Genomic DNA, 27,091 nt, shown 5'->3' with positions numbered 1-27,091 from the left:
ATTTAAGCCAGCATGAAGTGCTTATCCTAGCGCAGGGCTGAAGTTGCACATTACACTTAGACCATACTAAATCTGTGGAGCATTAAGCAATGTTGAAGTCAGAGCTGTGCAGACAAGAAATGGTATTACCCCTTAATACCAGAGGCTGGGAGGGCCACATCCTGGGATGCTGGAGGACTGCAAAGTTCCCATTTTATCCCTGTGGAGCAAACTGAAGTTACCCTAACATGAGCTAGGTAGCATGGCCCAGAGTTGACCCTTGCATGAAGTGGTGTAACTTTAAGATGCATAGAGAGCACTTTGCATGAGTTAATGAGGTTTAACATGTGGAGGCTTGCATTTTAAGTGTGATCTAAATGTAATGTGTAACTTCACTCTAGGTCGTGCCTGTGAAAGAAGAGTAAAAAGCCATAAAGACTACAGACTTCTACCAGCTCAGCTGTGTCACTCAGGGGTGTGAGGACAAGAAATCTCTGACTTGATGCAGGTGTCTTAGCAAGTGTCCTAAGTGTGGATGTGGCTTCAGCTTGCAAAACTTCTTACCTTCTGAGAGAGCTATTTGATTTGGTGGTCAGAGGCTGGAATGATACATCTTAAAAAGCAAAGTTTTGCCCTTATTAGCGCTTTACTGGTATAGGGGTGTTGGTTGTAGCCGCGTTGGTCTAAGGACATAGGCAGACAAGCTTCTTTGGGTGAATCTGATATATGAAAATTTTTTTCCCCAACTATTTAAGTTGGTCTAATAAAAGATATCAGATTCACTCAAACATCCTTGGCTGCTTACTGGTATAGGACACCAGCATACGCTGGCAAAGCTTTCCTACTGCAGACACGACCCAAGACAACTTTATAATGGCGTAACAGCATTGGCACTTTGCCCTCCATGCAGATTGGCAAAATTGAAGCCTCAACTATTCTTTTTCTCCATGCCTTTTTTCCTCCATTCTCTCTTTCCAGAGCAAAAGTTCCTATTTAAGAGCTGTTGCCCCTTCAAAAAAAAATTACCAGGGAGAGCTGGGGCTGTTTGAAATTCATCAGGCACATTGTAGCTCCAGGCTAACAATCTGATCCCAGTCCCAGGGAAGATGCAGGACTTCCAGAAGGGACTAGTGTATGGCTGCTTTGTCTTTCCTTGCACATTACCAAAGCGCTACAAAGCCCTGGATAGTCACAGCATATCAGATGAGGCTGACATTGCCGAGAGACGCTGCTTGGGGAAACGCGGCAACAGAGCACATGGGCTTGCAGGGCTGACCATACCCAACGAGCCCTTGCCTTTGAACTATACTTGGGATTCTGCACTGGCAGTAATCCGAATTGGATGCTTGTTTCTTATTTTACTCTCTCTGGGGTTTTTTTTTTTTTGGTTCCCCCTCCCCCATTCCCCCTCTCTTCTTCCTCCAATTCCCTGAAGTTCTATTTTCTGCAACTTCTCAGACTTGAATCACTGGCTCTTTTTAATGTGTGGAGAAGTTAATCAGCAAAGTTAAAGCCTCATTCTTTTCTCCCAGCAGTTTGGCTTCGTGGGAAGTACGTAGGCGCGATTAACTCTGTAGGTATGTTTAGGGAGGAAAAAAATAACACTGCACACAACAGCCTTCATTTAATGAGGCTGCCATTTGTTAACTATATTACAAGTGCCAAAAAATGAGGGGAAAAGAAACAAAAAACAGACTTTTCGTTTGCAGTAAAATGAATTCTAATTAAGGGCTGCAAACTTTTAAATCTGTTGAATTTCAAGCACCACTAATTGTTTCTGCCTTATAGGATGGCTTCTTCTGGAGATAAATCCATTCATTCAGGTTGAGGAACAGGATTTGTCATTTCTGACTATAGTATTACTTCTTAGCGTTGTTATAGGTGGGAAAGTCACTTCGTCCTCACTTCTCCCCTTCAGAAAACAGAACGCAGCTTGCTGAAAGTCAGCAAGTCAGGGCACAGCTGGGACATGATCCCAGGTCCATTGACCTCCAAGGAAGAACATGACCAACTAGCACATGTTGTTTCCATGGTAGAGGTTTGGATCAGCCTATTGAGTATCCTGTCTTCTACGGTGACCCACGCCTGATGTAGGCAAGCCCCCTTCTTAAGTGGGTACACCTAGTCGCTATTGCAGAGGTAATTTTGCAACCTTCTTCACTAGACCCTGCTTTTGGAAGGCCCGATTCCACTCCCTTTGCATGCCAGGCTTCATAAGTTAGTCCTCAAGTATTCTCTCCTGTGACTGAATAATAAGGGTGTTTCTGGACCAGCAAAAGGAGTGGATAGGGTACACAAAACATATTGGCAGTCCAAGACCTCTTAGTCACTATAAGCTGATCAATACGTCTTCCCACAGATCAGACCTGCTGTTCATCATTCGCCAAACAAAGTCTCATCTTAGACAGCTGGCCTGATGACAAGAATGTCTTGGCAGTGATGGGAAGAGACAGCCTCCCAGTAAGAAATCTCAGGGGTTGAGTGTGACAAATTACTGAACATCGCTGCGTTCCCAACAACACCCTCATCTGCTCCTCATGCTGCCCTGCAAGCCCCTTGCTCCCCTGCACTGAAGTAACTGGGCAAACACACTCCCCCCACCCCCGTCTCCCAGACTCCACGCTGTAGAGGAAGACGCTGTCTTGATGACACCATTCCTCTGCCTTCGGTGTGACAGGCAGGTGTATTTTCCCCTCCCACTGAAACTCAGCTAAAACCCAACCTGGTTTGATGAAACATTTTGCAGTGACCTGAAGAAGCCTCTGGTAGCAAGGCGGCTGATTGCTTTGTGCTTTGAGGGAAAGTCACTTCGTCCTCACTTCTCCCCTTCAGAAAACAGAACGCAGCTTGCTGAAAGTCAGCAAGTCAGGGCACAGCTGGGACATGATCCCAGGTCCATTGACCTCCAAGGAAGAACATGACCAACTAGCACATGTTGTTTCCATGGTAGAGGTTTGGATCAGCCTATTGAGTATCCTGTCTTCTACGGTGACCCACGCCTGATGTAGGCCAAGAAGAGGATCCCAATGACAAATGTAAGGTTGCATGAAGAAGGCACTAGGTGGGGAGCGGGGTTGTAGGTTGTAGCCATGTTAGTCTAAGCACACAGGCAGACAAGGTTTTTTGGGTAAATCCGATATCTTTTATTAGACCAACTCAAATAGTCAGAAACATTCTTCTCACCTGCTGACCACCTCAATTTACATTTTAACTGACTGGCTTTCTTGCATGCATACTGGCCTCTGACTGCTTTACTACTCCATCCAGGAAGAGCACAGACCATCTGCAGATGCTTCCTCAGCCTGACAAAGGGCATTTGTACCCAAAAGCTTGCAAAGAAGAATTTTTCCAGCTCTGTGAGTTGGTCTAATGAAAGATATCAGACTTACCCAAAGACCCTTGTCTGCCTCAGTGTGGACCTGCATCTAAACTGGTTTCAGTAGCGAGGTCCGTTGTGCTGAGCGAGGGGTGAGCTATAAATGGTCACTTGCAAGGGGAGGAGGGGCAGAACTCAGAGTACACTCCGGGTCATCTCCTGGTCTGATCTACCTATGCAGACATGATGGGAGTTGCTCATGCATCAGAGACAAGAGTTCATCCAGGGCTAAAGGCCACATCCAGCAAGTTACTGAGTGCCTTCAGGTTCAATCCAGGAGCTTGAGGGGCTCAGGACCCACGTTCTAGTCCTTGCTTTGTCACTGCTCAGTGTAAAACCATGAATCAGGCCAAACCACAAAAGCATGCAAGTGCCTAATTCCTATCTAGGTGCCTTAACTCAATAGAGTTCAGTGGAGCTTCAGGCACCTAAATACCTGTGTGGATTCAGCCTGTTGCCTCGCTATGCTCCTCTAAGGTGAACAACAGTTGCTCTGGGGAATTTTCAGATGATAAAACTCACCTAGGAAATGGGAAACTGTGATGGGCCTTACTAAATGCCTGCTTTTAGCTCTTTGGATGGATGATACCCAAGACCCGTGAAGGATTATGGGCCCCAAGTTATTACTGCACAGCTTCTTGAGCAGTCATCTGTGCTTGCATTAAGGGATTTACAAAAGAGAGTCCAAGATTATCCCATCAGGGTGTGGGACCCTTTCACACTTGGTTTTGTGCAGGTGGAAATAAATGCCTGGGGTGTAGGGCAGCAGTGAATTCAGCCCTATATTTTGTGAGAAGTTCATGTACTTGTTTGAAATCTAACTAAACTTTGGAAGTCTCTCGAGTTTGCAACCCACGCTGGAAATCCCATGATTCGCTAGATTTACAGAACTTCTCGTTTCCGATGTGCTTGAAAATAACTGCTGGGAAACATTTTGGCACTTCCCTTCATGTCAGCATGCCAACCAACCACCACACCTCCAAAATAATCCCAGCACAAGCATAGTGCATTAGCCCTAGGATACATCACACGCTGGCCCATGTGGGTCTTGTCTTGGGTTGCATCGGACTAGTTGGTTATGAACAATTTCTGGAAAAGAAAGTAAAACTTCTATGAATTCTATAACAGACCTCGCAACCAAGTGGAGAAAACCCAGAATCCCTGAAAGGCAAAAGAAGAATGAATTCTTGTGCGATGGGCAGCTTGTCAAAACTGCAAGAGAGAAAACACTTTGCTATTCCAAAGACTCAAACTGACAAGAAAAGATCAAAAGCATCTTTTCAGTGCCTTTTCTTGGCTGTCTCTACCCCCCGACGAACTAGATCCAATGGGTGTATGAGTTACTTATCTTGCCTTCAAGTTCCAATCATATCCTGCAATGAATATCATTTGTGTGAGTGTGGCAATGCAAGTGCAAGTGAGATAAACAGAAAAGACTGTTTCTTGGGTAAATGGTCCAAAAAAGGCAACCTAGAAAGACTGTCTCATGTTCAGAATAACCCACTGGGTATGTGTTGTACCTGATGCCACGTGCCACCATGCTGATCTCAGCATGAGGCAGTGTCTCTAATCTTTCCACTTTAGGCGCTGCTGCCTGTCCAGGACAAATCCGTGCAGCCACCGATCCAATTCAGTTTTTCAAGGTACATTGCTTACTAAACTTCCAAACCTATTTCATTTTCTCTACCCATTTGCCAAACCCTGACACAAACCATGCTAAGAAAATCATAGAAATACAGGAAATGAGGGTCAAAAGGGACCTCAGGAGGTCACATCTAGTCCAACCCTGTCCTCAAAGCAGGACCAGCCCCAACTACATCATCCCAGCCAAGGGTCATCTAGCTAGGTATTAAAAGCTTCCAAAGATGAAGCCTCCACCACCTCTCTGGGTAACCTGTTCCAGGGCTTTACAACCCTCCTAGTGAGAAAATTTTTCCCAATATGCAACCTAAACGTCTCTTGCTGCAACTTCAGCCCATTGCTCCTTGCTCTGTCATCTGCCACCGCTGAGGACAGTCCAGCTCCATCCTCTTCGCAACAACCCTACAGGAATTTGAAGGCTGGTATTAACTCCCCTCAGTCTTCTCTTCTCCAGACTAAATAAACCCAGTTCCCTCAGCCTCTCCTCATCAGTCATGCGCCCCAGGCCCCTCACCTTTTTTGTTGTCCCCTAATGGACTCTCCCCAATTTGTCCACAAAATATATATTTATTGGCTGTCAAGATGCACCCTGTTTCTCAGTCCTTGCTGAATAATCATGCTGCACTTGCTGCTTTCTAGCTGCCCCTGTCTGCAAAAGCTAGCTAGGCAGACCAGCTGGTGACCTCAATCACTTCTTACACCCCTCCTCTCAACTGAAACCACCAGGAGTTGTATTTTCCCCTTGATTCTCTGGAGAATGAAACACATTGACTGATGCAAAGCAACTGCTTCAATAATGCAGGCCACCTTGACAACTGATCCCCTTAGGCACAGCGGTGGCCAAGCTTCTCCCTCTGATCTAGCTATGCAGACATGTTGGAAGTTGCAAATGCACAGGAGAGACAAAAATTCATCCACGGCTAAAGGCCCGATCCAGCAAGTTGCTGAGTGCCTGCAAATTCAATCCAGGAGCTCAAGATGCTCAGGACCCTGCAGACTTAGGCTCTCAGGCCCTGATTAAGAAAAGCACTTAACTGTGTCCTTAAGCCTTAGTAAGTGCTGGAAGTGCTCTCCTGCAAAGAGATGCTTTCCTGAATCACAGCCTTAAAGAGGAAGACGAATCTACACCCTGCCCTTTAAAGGTGACCAGTAAGGGTGGAAAGACATGAAACTGGACTACTGTTCTCCCCTCCATCCCTGTTCTATTTTTGCTTTCTTATGGTAAAGGGCAGTCTAGAAAATCACCTCTCCTCCCAACCAAAGGGGATTTTAGATTCTGTCTGCCTGGAAAGCTCTTGTGGGCTGCTCAAAGGTTTATGATACTAAAGGCTAAAGAGACGGATGCTTGATCCCTTGGGCACATGATCCACGTCAGATCTTCTGCTGCAGTAAATGGACACCGCTCCATTGTCTTCAATGACACCATGGTGATTTACAGCGAGTGAGTGCATAAGGTTTGATGTAGGCAGGCAAGGTTTTTTTGGGTAGATGTGATGATATCTTTTATTAGACCAACTGAGCAGTTGGAAAAAAGTTCTGTCCAACTTTTTTCTTTTTTCCAACTGCTCACTTGGTCTAATAAAAGATAAGCGCATCTACCCAAAGAACCTTGACTGCCTATGTCCTTAGAGCAAGACGGCTACAACCAACAACCCAGTAACATTTGATGTTACATTTGATGAACTAAAACTTTCAGAGGAAAATCTGTGTGAATGACATGCCCCTATGCTGCTGGAAATGCAAAGGCAACTACATTGTCTTAGGACTTGATCTTGCCAAGACCAGCCGAGAGTACAGAGGGCTTCACAACCGTACTTCAGCACTAGGCAAGACTTTAGCCTTTGAGGCCAGATTTTCAAGAATCCAGCTTCCGTTTGGACATCTAAATGCAGCTCAAAGTGTCAAGGGCTCAGCAAAGAGCAATTTGCACTGTGACACCCCTGGATGGAAGCTCCAAGGAAACCTAGGACCCAATACACGGTGCACTTTTGACAATTTGCCCTCCACCACGGGTGCCCAGTCCTCTGGCTAGACCTGAATCTGGCTGGGAGAACCAGCAAATTAAATCAACTAAAAGCCAAAAGTGAAGATCACCTGCCTAGTTCTTCTCACCAACCTGCCTTGTTTCTGTAGCACCACGAACACACTAATATAATTGTGAAAAATAAGGCAGACTCCTGCAATCCAGAACATGACACATGAAGCCGCTCAGCATTGTGGATTACTTTAAATAGATCAAGCACAATTGCACACACTGTGCTCACCAATACCAACGGAGGATGTTTCTCTGTGATCTTCATCTTGAGAAAGTGGTGCCATTAATTCTGTAAACCTTTGAATGGAGTGCCAACCGTTAAGGCTCAGGTGCCTTATCATGTAGGCATGTCCCTGCCTCCTTGGACAAAACCTCTCTTGCCTCTTGGAATAAACCTGTAATCTGAGGCAGTATGGAGCACTCCTAACACCCCGTTAACAGTTCACCCTCCTCAAGCGCTCTGTACACTGAAATCAGAAATGAAGCAGCAAGTAGCATGTTCTGCTCACTGAAAAGTGGAGAAGAGGAGACAGGTTTATTTAAATTCACTGTGGAAAGGGAAAGATTATACAGGAGGGAATGTGGATGGAAATATCCTTTTTTTTCCCCCCCCAAGAGACTTTGTCTGTGTATCCACCTTGAAAAGAAAAATGATTCTTACCTTTTCTATCTGCTTTCCTAAAAGACACATGGGGGGTATCTAGATGTGCGTGGAAGTTTGGTTCCCTGGGTGTGCTGCCACTTCTTGTCCCTGGGGAACGCCCATGCCACACGTGATTTGTCGTGCAGATTTACCCCGGGTGGGATAGAGGAGGCTGGGGCCAGCACTGTACTGGCCCCAGCAGCTTTCCCTGGGGTCCTGGGCACTCCCGGCGCTGCAGCTGCAGCGATTCTGCCATGCAGAGCCTGGCTGGCAGTGGAGCACGGCACTGGGTGGGCCAGCTCCACTTTTCAGCAGCTCACGCTGGCTGAGCATGCATTGCTTTGGATTTCCAGGGGTCAAAAAAACCCACGGCAAAAAAATACGGTGCAGCACACACTCAGGCAGCGTGCCCTCCGAGATCACCGGACTGTGCTGTACGTGGCACTGCAAACAGGTCTGCAACACCACATACCGCATGGCTGTGCTCGTCTGGATGCACGCAAGACGGCTACCGGGAGCCCGATTCACCATAGCAGCAAGACCCTTTTCTGCTGGTCTGGCAGGTGAACAGTGGTGTGTGAGTGAGCAGAGACTCTCCACCACCTCCCCCCATGCATATGGCCTTCTCCGCTGGTACAGGATGAAAGACGCTACTCTGACTCATCTCTCAGCCTGCGTTATTAAGGGGGGAATGGAGGTGTGGCTGAGCCTTGCATGATAGCGCTTCACTTCTTCCCAGACAAGTCCTGGGGCTGTAAATGGAGGAAATCTCTCCATGGCAGAGCCTGTGGAAAACAAAGCTGCTTAAGATCCACCTTCTACATGCTGTCTGCCAGCAGCATCAAGCCCAATACTTCCAGCTGAGAAAGCAGCAACTTTTGGAGCTTTGCTCAACACGAAGAAGTAGTGCTAAACATTGTGAAGAATCCCCTCCACATCTCATTATTTGCCCGGGGGCTGAACAGGCTGCCAACTCTTCAGCCCCTGCAGGCCCGTGGAAAGCCAGCCTAGCTTTCCTGCATTTGGCAGAGAGGAGCGTAATCCAAAGGACCAATGTAGCTGGCCTCTACATGAAACTTCGCAGCATGGGGAGCAGATGTAGAATAAAACAAAGCAATGCAAAGCCTTGGAGAAACACCCAGCCACTTGCAGCATACGGACAAGTCCCTCATTGTCAGCAGAGCACAAATCAGGCAATCTACATCTGCTTGAACAGCAGCCACGCTGCCCACGGATCAGGGATGGTTTGTGTTAGGCCCACACACTTTATTACGGGTAAATACTGTACATAATTCAAAGTGGCAGGTGTTTCAGCAAGGGAAACCCTGGCAAGCTAACAGCCAAGTGGTTTGGTACTAGGTAAGACATACTGGGGGTTGGTGGGGGGAGGGGATATCACATCAATTTAGGCTGAGGAAATGAAGGGAAGATGCGGTGCCAATGGAGTCAGACAAAACTCAGCTTAGTGAGGGCTCTTTTCTTTAATTTTTGGACCTGTTTTAATGTGCAAAGCTAAGAAAGGAGGTTTTGGAGGCAGGGACTATTCTCTGGATGTGTGTGTGGAGACCCCAGCACAACAGGGCAGGGTCTCTTTAGTATGATGGACATAATAACAAGGACCTGATCCCACAATCAATGCACAGCAAGAGTTGCACCTGCCAAATACAGCTTCTGTTGAAGGCAAACTGGTTGGAACCCAGTCCATTAACTGGTTTCTCAGCAATAAGACAACTGAGGACCTGATGTGCCCACGTGCTCCCATCCTGCAGAGCAAAGACTGGGCAACTGGGAAGCAGTGGGAGTGGAAGCCTGCCCCAGTGAAATCAATGGGAGTTTGAACACTGACTTCATCAGAGCCCATATTTTTCCCTGGGAATCTAACAGAAAAAAGCCTGTTGCAGGTGAGATGCCAAATAATAAAGCATAATGATCACAACCAGCTCATGTCTGGGGCTTTTCATTTACAGCTGAAAGCACTTGACAAAGGTGAGTAGGGGTCATCGTCACTGTGCTTTACTAATGGAGAACTGAAGAACTTAAGTGACCTGTCCAAAGGGAAGAGCATCCCTGAAAGACCCAGGAAGGGAAGCCAGGAATCCTGGCTCAGCCTCCTCCAGATCTTAGTACCAGAAAAATCCAGCTGCTCCTTTTCTCCTTGGACCAGCTCACCTTAGTGAACAGACCTTGAGACAAAGCTGATGGGAAAATGTTCCGTGTCGCAGCCTTCCCCACCCACCCTTTGCTACTGGTGCAAATACAGAAGCCAGAGTCAGTAACAAAACTCAGTCGCAACCCTGGCTCTTAGGCGAGCTCTGAGAGCGGTCATCTCCCCAAACCTCCAAAGCAGCCAGGATCCCAGGGCTGTTCCCACCTTCTGGTAACTGAAAGTACAAATCAGGGAGGTAAGAGGCATCCGGCCAACTTTGAACTAATTCTCCCCTCTGCTCCTATCCATTCTTGAAGCTCTGTCCCTGACGGGCCTGTTAAAGGGCTTAGCCATGCAGGATGGATGCTGGGACAAGCGGTTCCCATATCTCACAGGGCACCCCCCCCCACGGTACAACCAGGCAGCTGGGCCTAAGAAGAAGTGAATTCCACGCATCAGGCAGGCTCACAAATGGTAGGCACAGCTAGACTATGCCCAGTTGGTTACCTGTATAATCGATGATGAATCCTGCATTGCTCACAGAGGCGTCGCTTCGAAAAGCCAGGAACAGGCTGTTGCTGCTGCTCTCGATCCTCTCGGGCAGCTGGGACCCGTAGAAGCTCCCGATCAGGGGGCTGAGTGAATCCGGCCCGTCGTAGATGTGAAGGAAGTCATACCCGGGCTCCAGATTAAACCTGGAAAACAACAGCGCTCAGACGATTGCATTTGCAAGGGCAGCGGCTCCAGGTGCAGCCCCAGTGTCCTGTACAAAACCATGCAAAGAGAGATCTCGTGCACCACAGACCTTAACATTTAAGCAGGCCAAGCAGGCACTAGGAAGAAAAGGAGGGGAACAGAGGCCCAGAGAGATTCAGTGTTACCTCTGGGCTGATGCTGCCCATGGGCCAGGGAAAACTGATGGCTTTGCTAGGGGATGGATCCAATGAGTCTCAGGGTGACCATACGAGAAACACATGCCAACCTCACTAGCTCCATCCCTTGTTGCCCACAGGTCCTTGTAGGAGTAAAGGCAAGCAGCCGCTTTGCTCTTGGATACCTACGTATTAAATACCAGGGCAATGACGTAATCAGGAGAGACAGTCAACTTCCAGTCACACTCCTTCCCCGGGGGATAGGGCTCCGGATACTGTGGTGACAAAATGACTCCCGATGGTCCCGTCAAAATCCCTCCACAGGGAGCTGAAGGAGCAAGCAAGCAACAGGGTAAAAAAAATAAAAATAAAATAAATTTAAAAAAAATAAAAAAATTACATGTTGCATATCATGCCAGGTAGGAAAAACAACCGATAATGGTCAACTTAGACTTAAAGGTTGAGCTCTGGACTAAGGTTACCTAGCAATTTTGGAGGCAGGAGATTTAAATAAGTGGCCGAGAGATACGGGACGACAGATGAAGACACAGATAGAGGATATAAACGAGTAGATGGGGACAGACAGAGGAATATGGAGCCAGAGCTAGGCTGCCAGGTGAGCGATTATCACTTGTGTTACAGTACTGCTTCACGGCCTAACCTGGGGCTGAGGTCTCACCGGACTGGGCATGGCACATACATATAGTAAAAGATAGCTCCAAATGCTGTGGCAACCTTCATAAGGTGAGACGTACAGATAAACACTTAAGAGGAAAAGGATGCCTTACACCTCCTTATTTCATACATCTAGGCAGCTCCCAGTCACAACCTAAACTCCTGCTAAAGAAGTGAATACACACATTGTCAGGGACTAATGATTTGTTTGTATTTATTACAGCTGCCATTGCACTAAATGCCAAGTTGATTGAAAAATCCATTTTTTTTTCCAAGCTGAGAGTGCCCCTGTAACATTTCTGCACAGTGGCAATTGCCCATGATTAATTTATTACTGTCGAACTCTTGAAGTCCTTTTCTTGGGGGTAGATCCTCTAGGACTTCCCTCTGTTGCTCGGCTTGACCTATACTTCCAGATTTCCAGGGGGAGTAGTGCAATCCTTGACTTCTCAGAGCTTGTGGGCTTGATGCAATAACAAGCCCCACAGTAATGCAGACGCCGACTGGGAGACAAATGGGTAACACCCAGATTAGGAGAACAATTCTCAGCAAGAACTTTTAAAATGCATCTTGTGGGTGTTTATACAGACCTCCTTGCTGCAGTGTCTAAGCATTTTTAAACATCAGCGCATGCAGTCTTTCTTCTCCCTCTCCCTTGCAGTCAGGGGCACGAGGCAGAGGACTCGAAATGGCCTCCAGGACCATGGAGTAAAGTCACAGGCTAATGCAGGTGATGAGAATTTATCATCCCCATTTAGCCGATGAGGAAAGTGAGGCAGAGAATAGTGAAGCAATTAACTCACAGTGACACCAAAATAGCATGGAGGGTCAAGAAGTAGACCACAGATCTTCTGAGCCCTGGCCCCGTGCCTTATACAGAAGACTGACCTTGGTATTACTGATGGGGAATTAACCTTAAAGATGCTTTCATTTTCCAGAGTTTACTTTCAAGGGAAACTTAGGAGAAACTTAAGAGTTCAAAGGTTGGGATTTTCAAAGCAGCCTAGGGGAGTTGGTTGCCTAAAGCCCTTCGACTCCACCGAAAATCCCATCCAATCTCCAAAGGATTTAAGACAGAGTATGGTTCGAGTCACACATTTTGGACTTGGATTGGGACGCAGACTTCAAAAGCCCCAGTGCCCAGGGCTTCCTTTGCAGCTGAAGTTTTGATTAGCTCGTATAATTTAGCAAAAGCGCCTGTACTACAGTACAGATGGGAAAAACAATGTCAGAGTGCAAAGGCTAAGGTAGCAAAATGAAAGCAGAGCTGTATATCAATAAGAAACCCTGTAACAAGGCCAACCCATTGTAAGGAGGGCAGGTATTTGTGCATCTCGGGGTTTGCTCAGGTCCTGATGTGTCCTAATTTAGGGGTCTAATTTGGGCCTCTCTCTAATTAACCCTAAAAACTAATGCATCTTTAAAGGTTCAGTGTTGTTTTTTGCTTCCCACAAGCTGTAGGAGCCTGAATGTGGATGGAGGGTCTCTTCCCAACCCTCCAGCTCTCCTAAGACCAGAAGAACACAGGCCAGAAACTACACAAAAGTCACCACTAAGATAAAGGGTGCAGGTTGTAGCCGTGTTGGTCTAAGGACACAGGCAGACAAGGGTCTTTGGGTGAATCCGATATCTTTTATTAGACCAACTAAATAGTTCAACCAACCCAAAAGCTTGCTTAAAAATTGTTCTCCAACTATTTAGTTGGTCTAATAAAAGACATCAGATTCACCCAAAGAACTTCACCTCTCCTCTCCCAGCTGGAAAAATCATGAGAAAAAGCTTTTCTCATGACCTTTCCTCTTGGTGCTTGTGGTTTCCAGGAGGAAAAGGCCCACGAAAGGAGGAAATTTGCCATTATGTGACTGCCAGGCAAAACTGGGCTGTTTTTCATTGGGGTGTAGGAGATGGAAGAGAACCAAATGGACAGAGAGGGAGTAAAAGTACTTCGTAATCTTCCCAAGTTACTTCACACGTCACAGTCAGGTTTAAAAAACATTTGGGTTAAATCCTTTATACGCATAAGCAATGCATTGCTGCCGAGCTACCATATAAATCCCGGTTACAACCAGGAGCACTTTCTTTTCCACTCTGCTGTATCTGATTTTCCAACTTTCTCCCTCTAGTTAACTCTTATTGCTAAAAATGAGCCGGCAAGGTGCTCAGCTGGGGCAAGCTGGTTTTGACCCAAGGAGGGCCATGAAGCTATTTTGATTTGCACCGCATGAAAATACGGCGCTCAAGCTGCTATAAAGAAGAGCGACCAGAGACAAACCGATGGCTGGCGTATCCCTACGTAGCGCATTTGCTCCGTGAACCAACATCTTTCAGAGCAAAGAGCCAGGAGAAGGGGAGTTTTGCTCACGTGTTGACGGCACTTCCTTGAAGAAGAAAAAAAATAAAAAATCATTCCTGTGAATATATGAATGTGTTTCTGTCCTTCGCTTTGCTGGTCCTCTGTTGAGAATTTGTAAGCTGCAACCACAGGAGTTGCAAACTTTTCCTTGCATCTCCCAGAGCTGACGAGCTCTTAGGTGCCCCTCCCTCAAATGGCATGTTCCTGATCAGCGTCCAAGGAAAGAGGACGTTGCCCTGCCTCTCTGCCAGGAAGATGAAGCCAGCTGAAAGTTTTCTGATGAATGGAATTTGGGTTGGAAAATTGAATTTTCACTGAACTGACATCTTTTAGCATATGTCTGCCTCCCGGGGAAGGGAGATAGATATTTTATTTTTTTGTAGATAAATGGAACCCCTCTCCCTCCTCTGCAAATTGTGACGCCGAAACACTGCCGTGGCACTTTATGGCAGTCGCAGGTCACGCATCTCATATTCTCATTCTCTTTAATGGGCAAAGATTCCCAGTTGGACTTTTATCTCCCATGATCCATGCAACTCCCATGACGTCCCATCTCTCATCAGCACAAGAAATGTCATCTAACCTGCGAGCCCAATCTAAAGATTTACCTGAATTGCAATTCTCAAGAGGCACCACAGCCGTTTTTCAAGGATCAAATATTTTGATTTGAATTTTTCCGTGACAACTCAATTTTTCTATGGTGGGTGGGGAAATTTCCATTTTCAAACGAGTTGTCATTAGGCAGCAAGTGCAGGACTATTTGCATTATCTGCCCACCAACAACTCCTCGAGTCCTTTATTACCAAGGGAAAAACCTTGTTGCTGTCAGACTCTTGGTGATTTTGCCTCTTTTAAAACAAGATTGCCAATGCTGTGTTCAAAAACAATTCACTATAATGGTTTCCCTTGAATAAAACAGCTCCACTGAAGACAACCCAGGGGAATTGTCAGAGCTCAGATCATCTCAAGGAGTGAGCTACGTCTCTCTGGAAAGAAAAGCTCAGATCCCAGCCTCCAATGTGAATGAGAACTCAGTGGGAGAGTGGGTATGACGCACAGCCACGTGATTTTAGTTGTAGCTCTGGGACAAGTAAAAGGGCTGTCTGCATCACACTGAAATGATGTCTCTCTAGATTTGCAAGACAGTCATTCCAAAAAAAAAATAAAAAATCCAAGCTGTCCTGCAGCAAGCATAAATTCTGGACAGGCCATAAAAGTTTTCTGGCTGGCTTTAAATCAGTTTTAAGAAACAGAATTAATTAATTTGACTTGCTTGGGATAACATTGCATAAACATGAATGAAGGTTACAGAATGAGTAATATCTGGCTACCATTTAATTAGCCAGGAAATTTAAGGTTTATTGCTTTTATGTGCTTAGCATGACAATTTTTATATGTTCCGGAGGTATTAAAAAAAAATCAATTTTATGAGCTTCTTTTATGACTTTATGAGCTCAAGGAGAATGTCAGGTAGTTATCTCCTGAGGATCAGAATTTGTTACATCCTTGTGCAGAAGACATCCAGCCAAGATCCTAAGTCCCCCTTCCAAGGCTGGGCTTTAATTGTGCCTCGTTTAACTCTGAGCTCTCCAGCTAAGTAGTACTACTTAGGCTTTACTGCCTATACATGGCATGTCTACACCACACCCCAAAGGAGGGATGCTCTCAGCATGCACCTGCCCTCAGGGTCCAAACCCAGCAGTGAGATGGTAAAACCACTGAAGCGGGGGCCGGTTTCTCCATCACCAATCTCCAGCATGCTGGAGAAAGAGGTCTCGAGAGGGCTCGCAATGCATTATCCCTTTGTCCCCTGCCCCTGCAATGGGGCCGCTCCTGAATTTCTAGGTTTGGCACGTAAGAGCAGGAACAAATGGGTTTGGGAGCATCTTTCTCTCTGGGAATATGGTATAGACCAGGGGCGGGCAATTATTTCGGGCAAAGGTCCGCTTACTGAGTTTCGGCAAGCCATCAAGGGACGCATGACAGGCAGCCTGGGACAGATTAATATTAATTTTCTAAATTTTTTAGGGGCCCCCTGGGCTGGATAGAATGGCCTGGCAGGCCGCATCCAGCTCCTGGGGCTGCATTTTGCCCACCCCGGTATAGAAGCATCCTTGAAGTCTTAGTCCTGGTGCCAGGTGCTGTGCAAACCCCAGAACAGCCCTGCCCTCCAAGAGTGCTTATGATCTGAGCAGAAACATCTGAGAACAGAAGCGCTGGGAAACCCAATGCCAACACAGGACAGAAAAGGCTGGTGTGGAGAGTCCCCTGGTTCCTAACCAACTAACTACCTAAGGTTCCTCCTTTTTGGGCTCCTGGGAACACCTGGTCCTAGAGGCCAGGCTGCTTTCTTGGCCCATCCTGGTAAGCCAGTGGATTTCTAGCTTAGCTCAGCCATGGTCCAGGCCTCACTGACCTGGCTGAGCAGACTCCTGATGCTTCCTTCGGGTTCTGATAGGGGCCTTTTTTGACTCCATGTTTGCTAATGGCTATGTTAGACTTGCACGATTATACTCAATCACGAACAGGCCGGGAACTGCAAAACCTTGTGGCTAAACAGGTCTGGAACAGATTGCCACCTGAGGCGGTTCAAGCACCCACTTTGAATGCCTTCAAAACACACTTGGATGCTTATCTTGCTGCGATCCTATGACCCCAGCTGATTTCCTGCCCTGGAGCAGGGGGCTGGACTCAGTGATCCTCCGGGGTCCCTTCCAGCTCAAACGTCCATGAAATCTATTAAATAAAACTGGGAAAAGGGGACACAGAGAAATGACTGCATGGAGCATACCTATGCAGGAGGGAGGGTCTGGCTGCCAGAAGAACCTATTCTCGATCTGCACGCAGGTGATTTTGGCCTCCCCCTGCAAGGCATATCCTGGGTCACACTGGAAGACGATGGAGTCGCCGGCTTCTTTGCTGTCTCCGCTCCGGGTCCCGTTCTGAGGAATCCCTGGGTCATTGCAGGACGTGGCAGTGGAAACTGGGAGCGTTAAAAGCAAACAAGCAAATACAGGTTGGCAACCCTCCGGGAATGAGCTCATTCTTCTAAGCATGCAAGCCAGTTAAAACCTTTCACGGGAGAAATACTTTGGATTGGGAAAAACATTTCCGTCACAATGTCGGCAGCTCTTGCGCTTGGCTCGCGATATTTGTGCTGCCTGGTATTTCTCCTGAAAGCCCGAGCGCCTGGAGTCATGTGATGCCCCAGCTCTCACAGATAAAAAAGGATGCTTCAAGCCCTCCTAGGTGCATGGAAAAGGTGTAAGGCACGTCGTAAGGGGCCTCCTGGCTCATCCTGTTACAGTCAGAAACCAGAAGGCAAAAGAAAAAAAATAACTTGGTATGCCTCGCATCCTCTTAAATGTTCAAACAAACAGTCTTATGATTTTCGGCATCCTATTTGTAGCTGAAGAAAACATAGGGTTGGCACTACAGAAATGCATTAAATGCTATATATATATATATATTAGAAAGAATGCTATTTTATTCTGAAATTTAAAAAAAAAAAGCAAAAAAGAAAAAAAAAATCACACAAGTGTCTTTCATTTGGAATTCTTCAGGGTTTTTTGCTCATTTGTCTGTTTTCTCCTCCCTTCCTGACCCCTTTTTTCCTTCCCTCTTCCTTTTCCAATTTTGCCAGTGGAGCATAGAGAAATAAGTCAAAAGCAGGTAGGAGCTTCCAAATATTTTTTGTTTAAAATGACTCCCTTTCAAACAACTCTTCAGGTGATTACTCTTCAGTTTTCCTATCAAGCACTGAGTTAGTCATAGGTATTTTAATTTTGAAAAAGATGACTTTCAAACTTTGGGGGAAACAAATGGGTGTATTTTTCCATGCTCTCAGCTTCCCCGTCCTTTTCTGGCTATCTCGAAAAGAAACGTTGAAGAGTGTGACTTTAAACCTTCCTTCTCACCTCTCTGTGGTAACCCGTCTGCTCTCAGAAACAGGACTTTTGCTCATTTCTAGGGACTGCTGTAATTCAGGCTTCAGGAGAAAGCCCAAAATTTAACTTTACCTGCAAAGCCCCAGAAAACTTAGATTTATCTGGAAATGGCCTGAAACTGTGGGGGAGAGGGACAGCAGGAAAAAAAAGTTAACCCCCCCCCCCCCCAAAAAAAAAAAAAAAAAAAAAACACCAAACAAACCAAAACTTACCTGAAATGTGGAGAAGGAAGGTGGTAGAGCCCTGGACACATGGTGTTCGCAGGGCCAGCCCCTGCCAGGGCGTAGCCAATCAGGTTGTTCAATTCCCCGCTTTGGCAGGGACTTTAGAGAAGAGCAGGTAAGCACCCCCTGCCCTAGGGGCTGCAGGCATAGGCACGCTGGGTGCCTGCTCCCACAATAAGAGTCGTTGTTTGGTAAAGTTGATTTATTATGGATTCGTTAAGAATTGTAAGCGATGACCTTTTAATTAAAAGATCTAATAAATGGTGAGCTTTACTTTCTTAAAACAACTGAAGAACAGCCTGCGTGCTGCTGTTCAATGGTAACTGGCTCCACGGTGGGCTCCCTCAGCCAGAGGTGTGGGAGAGCCCACCGTGAAAACACACCTGAAATTGGCTCCAGCAAGCCTGCAGGGAGCTCATCTTTTCCCCTGCCAGAGCCTAAATTACAGCGGTCCCTACTCATTCCTAACTTGTAAAGGTGCAAGAAATGCCCAGAGGCTCACCCAAAATGTCCTAAAGCCCCACCGATGCAATTTCACCATGTGGCATTCTTGGAGCAAAGAACTCCACGGGCTGCAAATACTGATTTTCTTTCAACTCAAGTGTAAGTCCCACAAACTGGAGCAGGAGGTGAGCATCCTTCCAGCTAGGCTGGAATATGGCTCTCATCCCATAATATCCTAATGCCCCTCCTGTGCAGCATAGAGTTATCATTGCCATGGTTTACCAGTGCGGAAACTGAGGCACAGTGAGAATAAATGACTTGTCAAATGCCCCAGAGACCATTCATGGCAGAGCCAAGAACTGAACCTCAGTTTCCCCAGCCCTGGACTGGCATTTCGGCTATCAAACCACCTCCTCCTAAATCTACCTCGTGAGGATGCCTCATTTGCTAATAACTAAAGGTACAAGGGGGAACAAGAACAACTTCTTTGCTCTCCACCTTTCCTTTCTGCCCTGTTACTTTTGCCACATTTACACATGCACACACACAAGCTGCCTCCTTCTTCACAGCGAGCACCTGTTCTTCCAGCTGGAAAAGGCTCCCAGGAGTGGCAAGTTCGAGCGTGCTGTGCAGAGGGCAAGTGTGATTTCTAATCACGCACATGCGTGTTTACTTAATAAACCCCGGCACCCGCTGATCTTATGTGGCATTTCTATAGGATCCTATGTCAAACAGACGGTGGAAACCAAACTGCTAATGCAAGCAGATTTCTCTTTCCCCGAGTGGCAGGGGAATTTAGTCCCTATCTTTGGGAGGCTCCAGACCTGACCTGTAAGAGGCAGACATGAGCCTCTTGCAGTCTGGCTGCTGTCTTTATGAAACCTTGGTCAACTCTGTGGTGTTGCCACCCATCTCAGCAAAAGAAATATAAGGTGCCAGATCTGCTGCTGCTGTCAGCCAGGTCCCTGACTTCACTTCTGATTGATGCCAGCTGAAGACTTGGTCCACCATGTTCTCATACCACTAGGACTATTTAGCTGCAGGTGTTTCAGCTCAGGTTCAATCTCAGGTCACATCCTGTCCAGCATGGTAGTCAGCAGTCGCAGGCAATAAGGCCAGGGACTGAGACCAGAAAGCTGAGCAAAAAGGGAAGTTACCGTCAGCTTCTGCAGAAAGAGTTAGACGTCTTTGTCTCACTCCCAATCTCCGAGCGGGGACTAGACAGAAACTTTCCAAAACAGCATAGTGCTTGCTCCCTCCCGGTGTTGAAAAATGGATGAGGAAAGCATGCGCTTGCTGGGCCAGCCTTTGAAGCTAGCCAAGCAAAGAGCAGTGCTGTTTCCAAAGGCATCTATGATTCCCATCTGCTCTGTGCTTCCTGGGAGGACTGACACAGCCTGGCTGGAAATCTGGAGGGCCCCTTCCTCTCCAGGCCACAAAGAAGGAACCGGGAACAGACTTTTACCTGCAGCTAGTGGACCAGTAACATGAACTGCAGCTTCAATACCATCATCTCTCTACTGCTACTTGGTAACATCACTGCCTCACTTCAAAAAAAAAAAATCAACCCATCGCTACCTGCCAACTAGCCGTGACCCTGCAAAAACGCGTGTGTTTAAATGGTCAACCATGCGCAGTCCCACTGAAGTCAATGGGTTTGGAGGGTTTAGTGTCTACACAATAAAGCTATTAAGGCCCTGTGTGTTATATGCAATGGCACTGTACACATGAACGTTGCCAGATCACACACAGACTAAAGCAAAGATCTTTAAAAGCGACTAGGGATTTGGTATGCCTCAAATTCTGAAGTGCCCAATTTGAGATCTTAAAATGAACCGGATTTTCAGAAAATACTCAGTGCCCACCCTCTGAAAATCAGGCCCCTTTCAAGGGTTTTAAGTTGGACCTCCAAATACAGAGGCAGCAAAACCACTGGTCATTTGAAAATATGCCAGGCCTGCCTGTCCATCTACAGATAAGGTGCAGTGTACGACTCTCGGGGGGTCAGGACACCTGCATCTCCTGCACAGAGAGGTGCCCTGCAATTGAGCTCCATGCAATCAAGTGGTTAACATGTCTTGAACAAATCAAAATCCCCTTGAGGTTTGTCCTGTGTAAGGAAGTTTGTGACAGTGTAAGGTTATCACAGAGCACTCTGGTGCCCAAGTGCTGTACTGGTTTCCAGGTATAAGAGACTTTGCATTATTTTACGACCTTAAAAGAGTGGGTAGTGGCCTTTTGCTAGTCCTCTGAACAGGGGAGAGTTTTGCCCTTGTTGTATGTGGCACCAAAGCTGTTGCCTCTAGGCTGGAAGTGACCTCAGAGGCTGTGCCTAGGCACAGGAGCTGCCCGGGTACAAGTCCTAGTGAAAGTATTCTAGTAGCAACATGATTTCAGTGGCGTGCATGCACCCTTGGGTCATGGTGCCCAGGCACTCTGCCCCCGAGGCATCCACACACTCTGGCTTGAGGGTAATCTTCACTGTGCCACCCCGTGGCAACTATTGTATGTAGGCAGGGAGGAATTCCTCTAAAGGGCTGGAAGTCACTCATGCTACCCACAATCATGTGCCCTAGAGCAACACGGACAAGCTCCCTGCTCTACATCCGGACAAAGCACCAAAGAACATAGTGCTCTTCTCTGTTGTAAGGACAAGGTCAAGGTGTACAATTTTGCTCTATTTGGAGGAACTTTGGATTCAGACAGACGCAGCAGCGCATGACCACACCAGTGAATACGGTGCTGCTACGGCTATTCACAGATGAGTTGCATTCAACAGAGCAGCGTTTTCAAGGCCGCCAAGTGAATACGGAGGGGCGGGTGATCATTCAGCCCATGCCCAGCCCCAAACAGCACCGAGAAAGCAACATCACCACCATGGTGCTTACCCGAGAACTGAATGGCGAAGCCCTGCTTGCTGGTGAAGAAGTCGGTATTGAACTGAAGGATGACAGAGTTAAAGGTGCTGTGGACGTCGTTGGGCAAGCTGGAGCCACTTATCTCCTTTAAGAGGATCCCGTTCTCCACCGGACCGTCCCATATTCGCAGGACGTCGTGGAATTCTTCCGTGTGGAAAACAATGAAATGGAGCCTGTGGAGAAAAGGAACCAGATGCCGTTGGGACGCCTTTACAAAGAAATGCCAGGCCCTTGCTGGATGCAGTTAGAAAAAAAGTGCTTGATATTAATTTGAGGCCGTGACATCCAGCAGCTAAGGAAATGAACTGGGATTCAGGAGACCCGGTGCCATTCCCAGTTCTGCCACTGAACCGCTGGGTGACCATGGGCATGTCACTTCACCTGCCCAAGTGTCTTCATCTGCAACACAAGGATGATTATACTTACCGCCTTCATGAAGAGCTCAGTTCTCCAGGCGGAAAGAAAAGGGACTGCGGGAGGTTGAGTGCTCAGTGCTCTCTGAAAACCAGCCCCTACTTGGATGCCCCGCAATGCCTAGCCAATCCTAAAAGTGATAGAGAGGTCATAAGCCTGATCCAAATCACACCGGAGTCAGGGAGAATGGTCCCACTAAGGGCCCTGCAGTTCATTTCCCATTGAAGCTGCTCAGAGAGTAGCATGATGGGCACCAGGATAACCTCTCCACCGGCAGACAGATGGGCACATTAATCATGGGCACACAATATGCCTGCAATGGAGCACTATAGGAGTTGTAAAGGCGAGGTTGCAAAGCTTGCCCTTAACTTTCCTGAGCTCTTTTTATTATTATTAAAGATAAAGACAAATTCAGCATAACCAGTAAACCTGTTCCACCAGGAAAACTAAGCAAGAACTACACTGGGACCCTTTAAGATGACTAATGTGCCTGCACCTAATTCATGTACTGTCCTCTGGTTGCAAAAGGCAACAACCTTGACTGTCCTTTTGCTTCCTTGTGTTCTCCACAGAATAGCTTTTAGTCATGGGCCTGCATCTGCTGATAAAAAGGCATTGATTTTTTTTTTTTTCCCCAAACCTGTGCTCAGACCAAAGTGTATGCTCTTGGCACCAAACTAATCACTTAGAAACAAAATATCCCGTGAACCTTATTTAAAGCAATATGTCCTTAGTGCAAGCTCAACCTAGAAGAGAAGCACTGGGTGGACGGTTCTTACTACAGGCCTAATGCTCCAAAGGTTAAATGCAAGAGGAAGGGAGCATCCTGGGTGTTGGGAAACAGGTCTGAGATGGGGAGCAGGGCAGAGCGTGTGAGAGGAGCCAGGATCTTCTTGAATGCTGCAGGGCAGGTTGAAAATACATGATCAGATCATAGGAAATCTTGTAAGGCTCCAGGGCAGGTCAGGACTGAGTGGGGTAGCAGGTCACCGGGGTGGGGAAGGGGAGGAACAGAAACAGTGATGCTGTAGGGAGGACATGGATAGTGTCCAGGAGTGGATCACACAATCATGGGAAAGTAGGGCTGGCAGGGACCTCAGAAGGTCACATCTAGTTCATAGTTTCATAGATGGTAGAAGTTGGAAGGGACCTTACAGCTCATTGTGTCCAGGCCCCTGCTCAAAACAGGAGCATCCCAGTCTAAACCAACCTATACAAATGTTTGTCTAACTTGTTCTTAAAATCGTACAAGTTCTCTCATGCAACCACCAGGCATAATGCCCGAAAACATCCAGAACGCCCTAACCAGCCTGGGGTCAAAGTGGGGGAAATGAGGGCACTGCCGATGTCCTGCCACTATAGGGACAGGATGAGCAAGGGCCTTCCAACGGCAATGGAACCCAGGAAAGTCTGCAAGACTCGTAGTGCCACAGCTTGCGGCTGAATTAGGAAAGGTTGAAGGAGAAACACTGCCTAGTGAAGGAGCTCGCAGGACACTGCAGCCTGGATCTGATCCGGATAACAGGAGAGCAGAGAAATGGAAAAATCAAGAGTACGCTGATGCATGAGCCTTGTGGGCCCCTGCCCCACATGTAGCCAAGGAGAGGCATCTGATGGAGGTGAGCCTGCTCTCTGAAGGGGGAGACAGTTGAACTTCAAGGGCTTGACTTGATTTACTTATTCATTTTGTTTTACTCCCTCTTCTTAAGGCACTGGCTCCTACCTGATACTTTAATATTTTACATTCACTATGCAGCATAATCATGACCGAAGTATTGCATTATATATGCGAGCCAGTGATTTGATATTATTAATTGACTGTGCAGGAGGGTTCGGTACGTTAGGCTTTTGTTTATTCTGTTATGATTGTTTTGGTGTAATAATTTTGTTGCTGGGAAGGCAATGAAATATTGATTATAAAAAGGACAAGAGCGCTAGGAATTCAGCTCCTGGGGTTCACCTACCTACTTAGTAGGCAGCAGAATCCGCTTACCTTCTATCAATGCAAGCGCCAACCATTTTACTGGCTTCTCTCCACCCCAAATAGAGCTCCGAGACGTACCTTTTGATTTCTCCTTCTTTGGTTTCCCTCCCATGTACGTCAGCTTTGAAGGATCCAACTCACCAGCTAGTGAGAAGGCTAAGAAGTGACCCCTTCTGAAGCCAGTGAGCATCCCAGAGACAGAAGGTGAGATGATGGACAACACCCCTCACCTCCACTTGCTGGGAGGGTGAGCAAACTCATTCTGCAGAGGATCACTTCCATAGACAACTACAAGCTGGAAGAGGAAGGATGGTCTTGTGGCTACGGGCAATGGACACGGGGTGAGGGGGGGTCTCAGGATCCGGGTCTCCTGCCTGGTTCTGCTGTATGACTACAGCAGAGGATGTGGGGTCCACGGTGAACCCAAGAGGAATCTTTCCATTGAATTCAGTGGGCTTTGCATCCTTCACTTCCATGACTATATTTCCCCACCGGTATACAATGTGGACTGTACCGCCTGACTTGACTGGGTGCTAAGATGCTACTTCTAGACAGGTTTTAGACAGAACCCACTGCATTCAGTGAAGTGCCTTTCTCTCCTGAACTGGGGGTTGCTTTGACATCATCTTTCATAACATTTAATGCCTTAACACAACAGGCTGACAGAATAAAGTGCAGAATGCTAAGAAGGAAAAAAATATATGAATACTAAGAAAGCAGGAGCAGCTTTCTAAAATATGCGATAAGGAGGCAAGGGAGAGGAAAGAGCAGCTAAAGAACTCGCAACAGCCAGGGAAATTACAGTATGCCCTCCACTTTGTATTTTATTACAATACTCTCAATGCAGATTACATTTCTCTCCTCTGTACTGTCTATTGTTCCACCTGCTTTGAAGAGAGGGCTGCAGGTGCTTCAGTTCATGCATCAGAGGTTTCCTGGTTCATGACCGCCTGCAGCAGAATCATCTTGTGCTGTTATCTTGCCTGTTCTTTAAACTAAACCGAGTCATGCCTGGCCAGTACCTAGAGGAGAGACCCTTGAGGGACAGCACAAAGGCACTGGAAGAAGTGGTGTTCAGATGGCATTCGTTTTTACAGTCTGCACTGAGCTAATGGCCAGAGCTCGTGTTGGGGATGCTGTCTGTCTTGCAGGTGGAACATAGACTCAACATTTATTAAACGTCCTGTAGGGTTTGGGGCAGGACAGGCGGGTAATCCCGATGGACCAGGTCCAATTCCATCCTGGCCACTCTGAATAGATGTGGGGCTCCTGTCCCAAACTCTTGTGCGGTACAGCAGCGCGCGTGACAACTGCCGCTGTCTTTTGCAGGCGAAAGGATTGCTGCACAAACACCGCATTTGCAAGGAGTTTGGGTTTCTTCTGGAGAAGAAGTGCTACCTAAGCAGAAGATATTATTATTGTTACACCCAGGGGAGTTGTCAGCTAACGGCTGCGATACATCAGGGTTCAGTCCCTTTCATTCTGGCACTTAAAATGCCAACCTAAGAAAGGCCATTTAATTGCCTCTGTTTTTCATTGCCACATTATCACTGGGGAGGACACCACATGACATGCCGAAGTCAGGCTAAAAACAGAAGTAACTCTAGATATGCCACGCTAAAACGCCTTCTGAAATTGGGAGAGAGGTGTATGCATTGTGCTGAGGAAACCTCTGGAAAGCAAACCATCAGATACTGGGCTTAAAATCCATGGAGGAAAACAAGAAAATACTCGCTTGGCTAACTTCCCATTTATCCAGGGCAAAAATAAAGAAGGAGCAGGTGGGGGGAAGAAATGCTGAAATGTACTCAGCAACAAGAAGACATCCATAAAAACAGGCAGAAGCCAAAAGAGCTAAATCATAAATCTGTGTAGCTGGGACCTTGAGCAAAGTGGAAAAGAACGAGGTTCAGAAAAACAAGAATGTATCGCTCTGATGTCCTTTGCTCAGTTCTTGTGCCCTTGTGTTTGTTTGAGGGCACACTTCCTCCCACTGCACACCCACCGCTGAGTTCACAGGAACAACCGGGAGACAGATCAAGAGGAAAGTCCTTCCACGCAAGGAAGCATGAGGCAGGAGAAGGACAGAGCCGGCAAAAGGAAGACCGGGAATCCCTGCAAACATCTTGTCCTACCAGCTGCTGAAGGGAATCCCCAACAAGTGTGGAGTCTCCTTGCAGGGAAGAGTGACTCACTGCCTAATGTATTTTTAAGATGCGGAAAACATAAATGATTAACCACGAAGCAGGAACCCATCTGCGTGACACCTTGATGACAAGGAAGTGACTGACCAAAGCTGGATCATTTACAACTCAACCAGGGAGAAGTCGTGTTATTAAAGAGATGCGGTATCCTTCAGGAACAGGCAGGCTGGGAGGCATATGCCGATGGAACCGAATGACATTTTAGTTGCACCATCCTCCTCCGGCACTCCAAAGTGCATACTTTAAGGCAAGACACAACAAGTAGGTGTACGAAACAATAGGAGAAGGAGAGTTATTTTTGCACTCTAAACAATCACCATTACATGTATACAAATGTAGCTAAGAGCAGTTTAGGAAATGTAGCTATATATATAAACGATGGAGCAGTTATTGACAGCTTCGAGAAAGGAAGGGAGAGGGAGAAAAGCTCTGCTATTGACTTGTAGCATGAACCTGGGTGAACCACATGGCCCGAGCTTTTCAAAAAAGCACTTACATTGAGACATCCTAGGCCTGATTTTCCAACGATGCTGAGTAGTGTGTAACAATAGTAGGGTGTAACAATAATAATATCTTCTGAGTATCCAGAGGTTATACTGACTTCACGTGGAGCACCAGGGACTCAGGACCTCTCAAGGACACTGAAGAAAAGCTGAGAATTGTTACTATGTTTGTCTGCCTCCTCTTCTCCCTTGACCGCTGTTGCTAGCCAGAATAAGGCGGCAAGCCAGCAATAAGCATGGAGACACTGGACAGGTATGCCCCTTTTTGCTCCAGATGTCTGCTGAGGGCTTTTTGCCCCTTCATGGAAAGGATCTTGCAGCTGGGCATGTAAGACAGTCCGAATGACAGGCACATGTTGAGGAGACTTTCCACACCCTTACGGCATAAGTCAGGGGCAGGCAATTATTTCAGGTGGAGGGTTGCTTAGTGAGTTTTGGCAAGCCATCAAGGGCCACAGCTAGGAGCAGATAACTTTTAATTTTCTAAATTTTTTTGGGGCCTCATGGGTCAGACAGAATGGCCTGGCAGGCCGCATCCAGCCTGTGGGCTGCGTTTTGCCCACTCCTGGCATATGTCCTTGAATTAAGTGCAATGTGCTCTACTGTTACCCCAGGCATCCGAAAGCATTAGGGCTAAGTACAGACATTTGGGGGCATTGCGGGGGTTAAACTGAATCAAAATGGCTGCCCGATATCAGGTAAGTCTGGGGGAGGGTAGCAGGCTGGAGAGGAT

The 27,091-nt window shown here is 47.0% G+C and overlaps 1 protein-coding gene across 4 annotated transcripts in view; it reads right to left on the bottom strand.

The window, feature by feature from the left end:
- The window catches only part of CSMD2 (CUB and Sushi multiple domains 2), a 640,139-nt gene that overhangs the window by 135,152 nt on the left and 477,896 nt on the right, over window positions 1–27,091 (bottom strand). For all 4 annotated transcript variants that reach the window (XM_019547773.1, XM_019547775.1, XM_019547774.1 and 1 more), the window contains 4 exons: window positions 21,224–21,426; window positions 16,512–16,703; window positions 10,882–11,020; window positions 10,328–10,515 (listed from right to left, as the gene is read on the bottom strand). In XM_019547773.1, coding sequence (XP_019403318.1) covers window positions 10,328–10,515; window positions 10,882–11,020; window positions 16,512–16,703; window positions 21,224–21,426 — 722 coding nt within the window. The remainder of the gene's footprint in view (window positions 1–10,327; window positions 10,516–10,881; window positions 11,021–16,511; window positions 16,704–21,223; window positions 21,427–27,091) is intronic.

The sequence above is a fragment of the Crocodylus porosus genome, unplaced genomic scaffold (genome assembly GCF_001723895.1).
Source record: "Crocodylus porosus isolate Cpor-Errol unplaced genomic scaffold, CroPor_comp1, whole genome shotgun sequence".
In the NCBI taxonomy this organism is placed as follows: Eukaryota; Metazoa; Chordata; order Crocodylia; family Crocodylidae; genus Crocodylus; species Crocodylus porosus.
The sequence above is the reverse complement of the archived record's forward strand: the minus strand, read 5'-3'. Positions and strand labels throughout refer to the sequence as shown.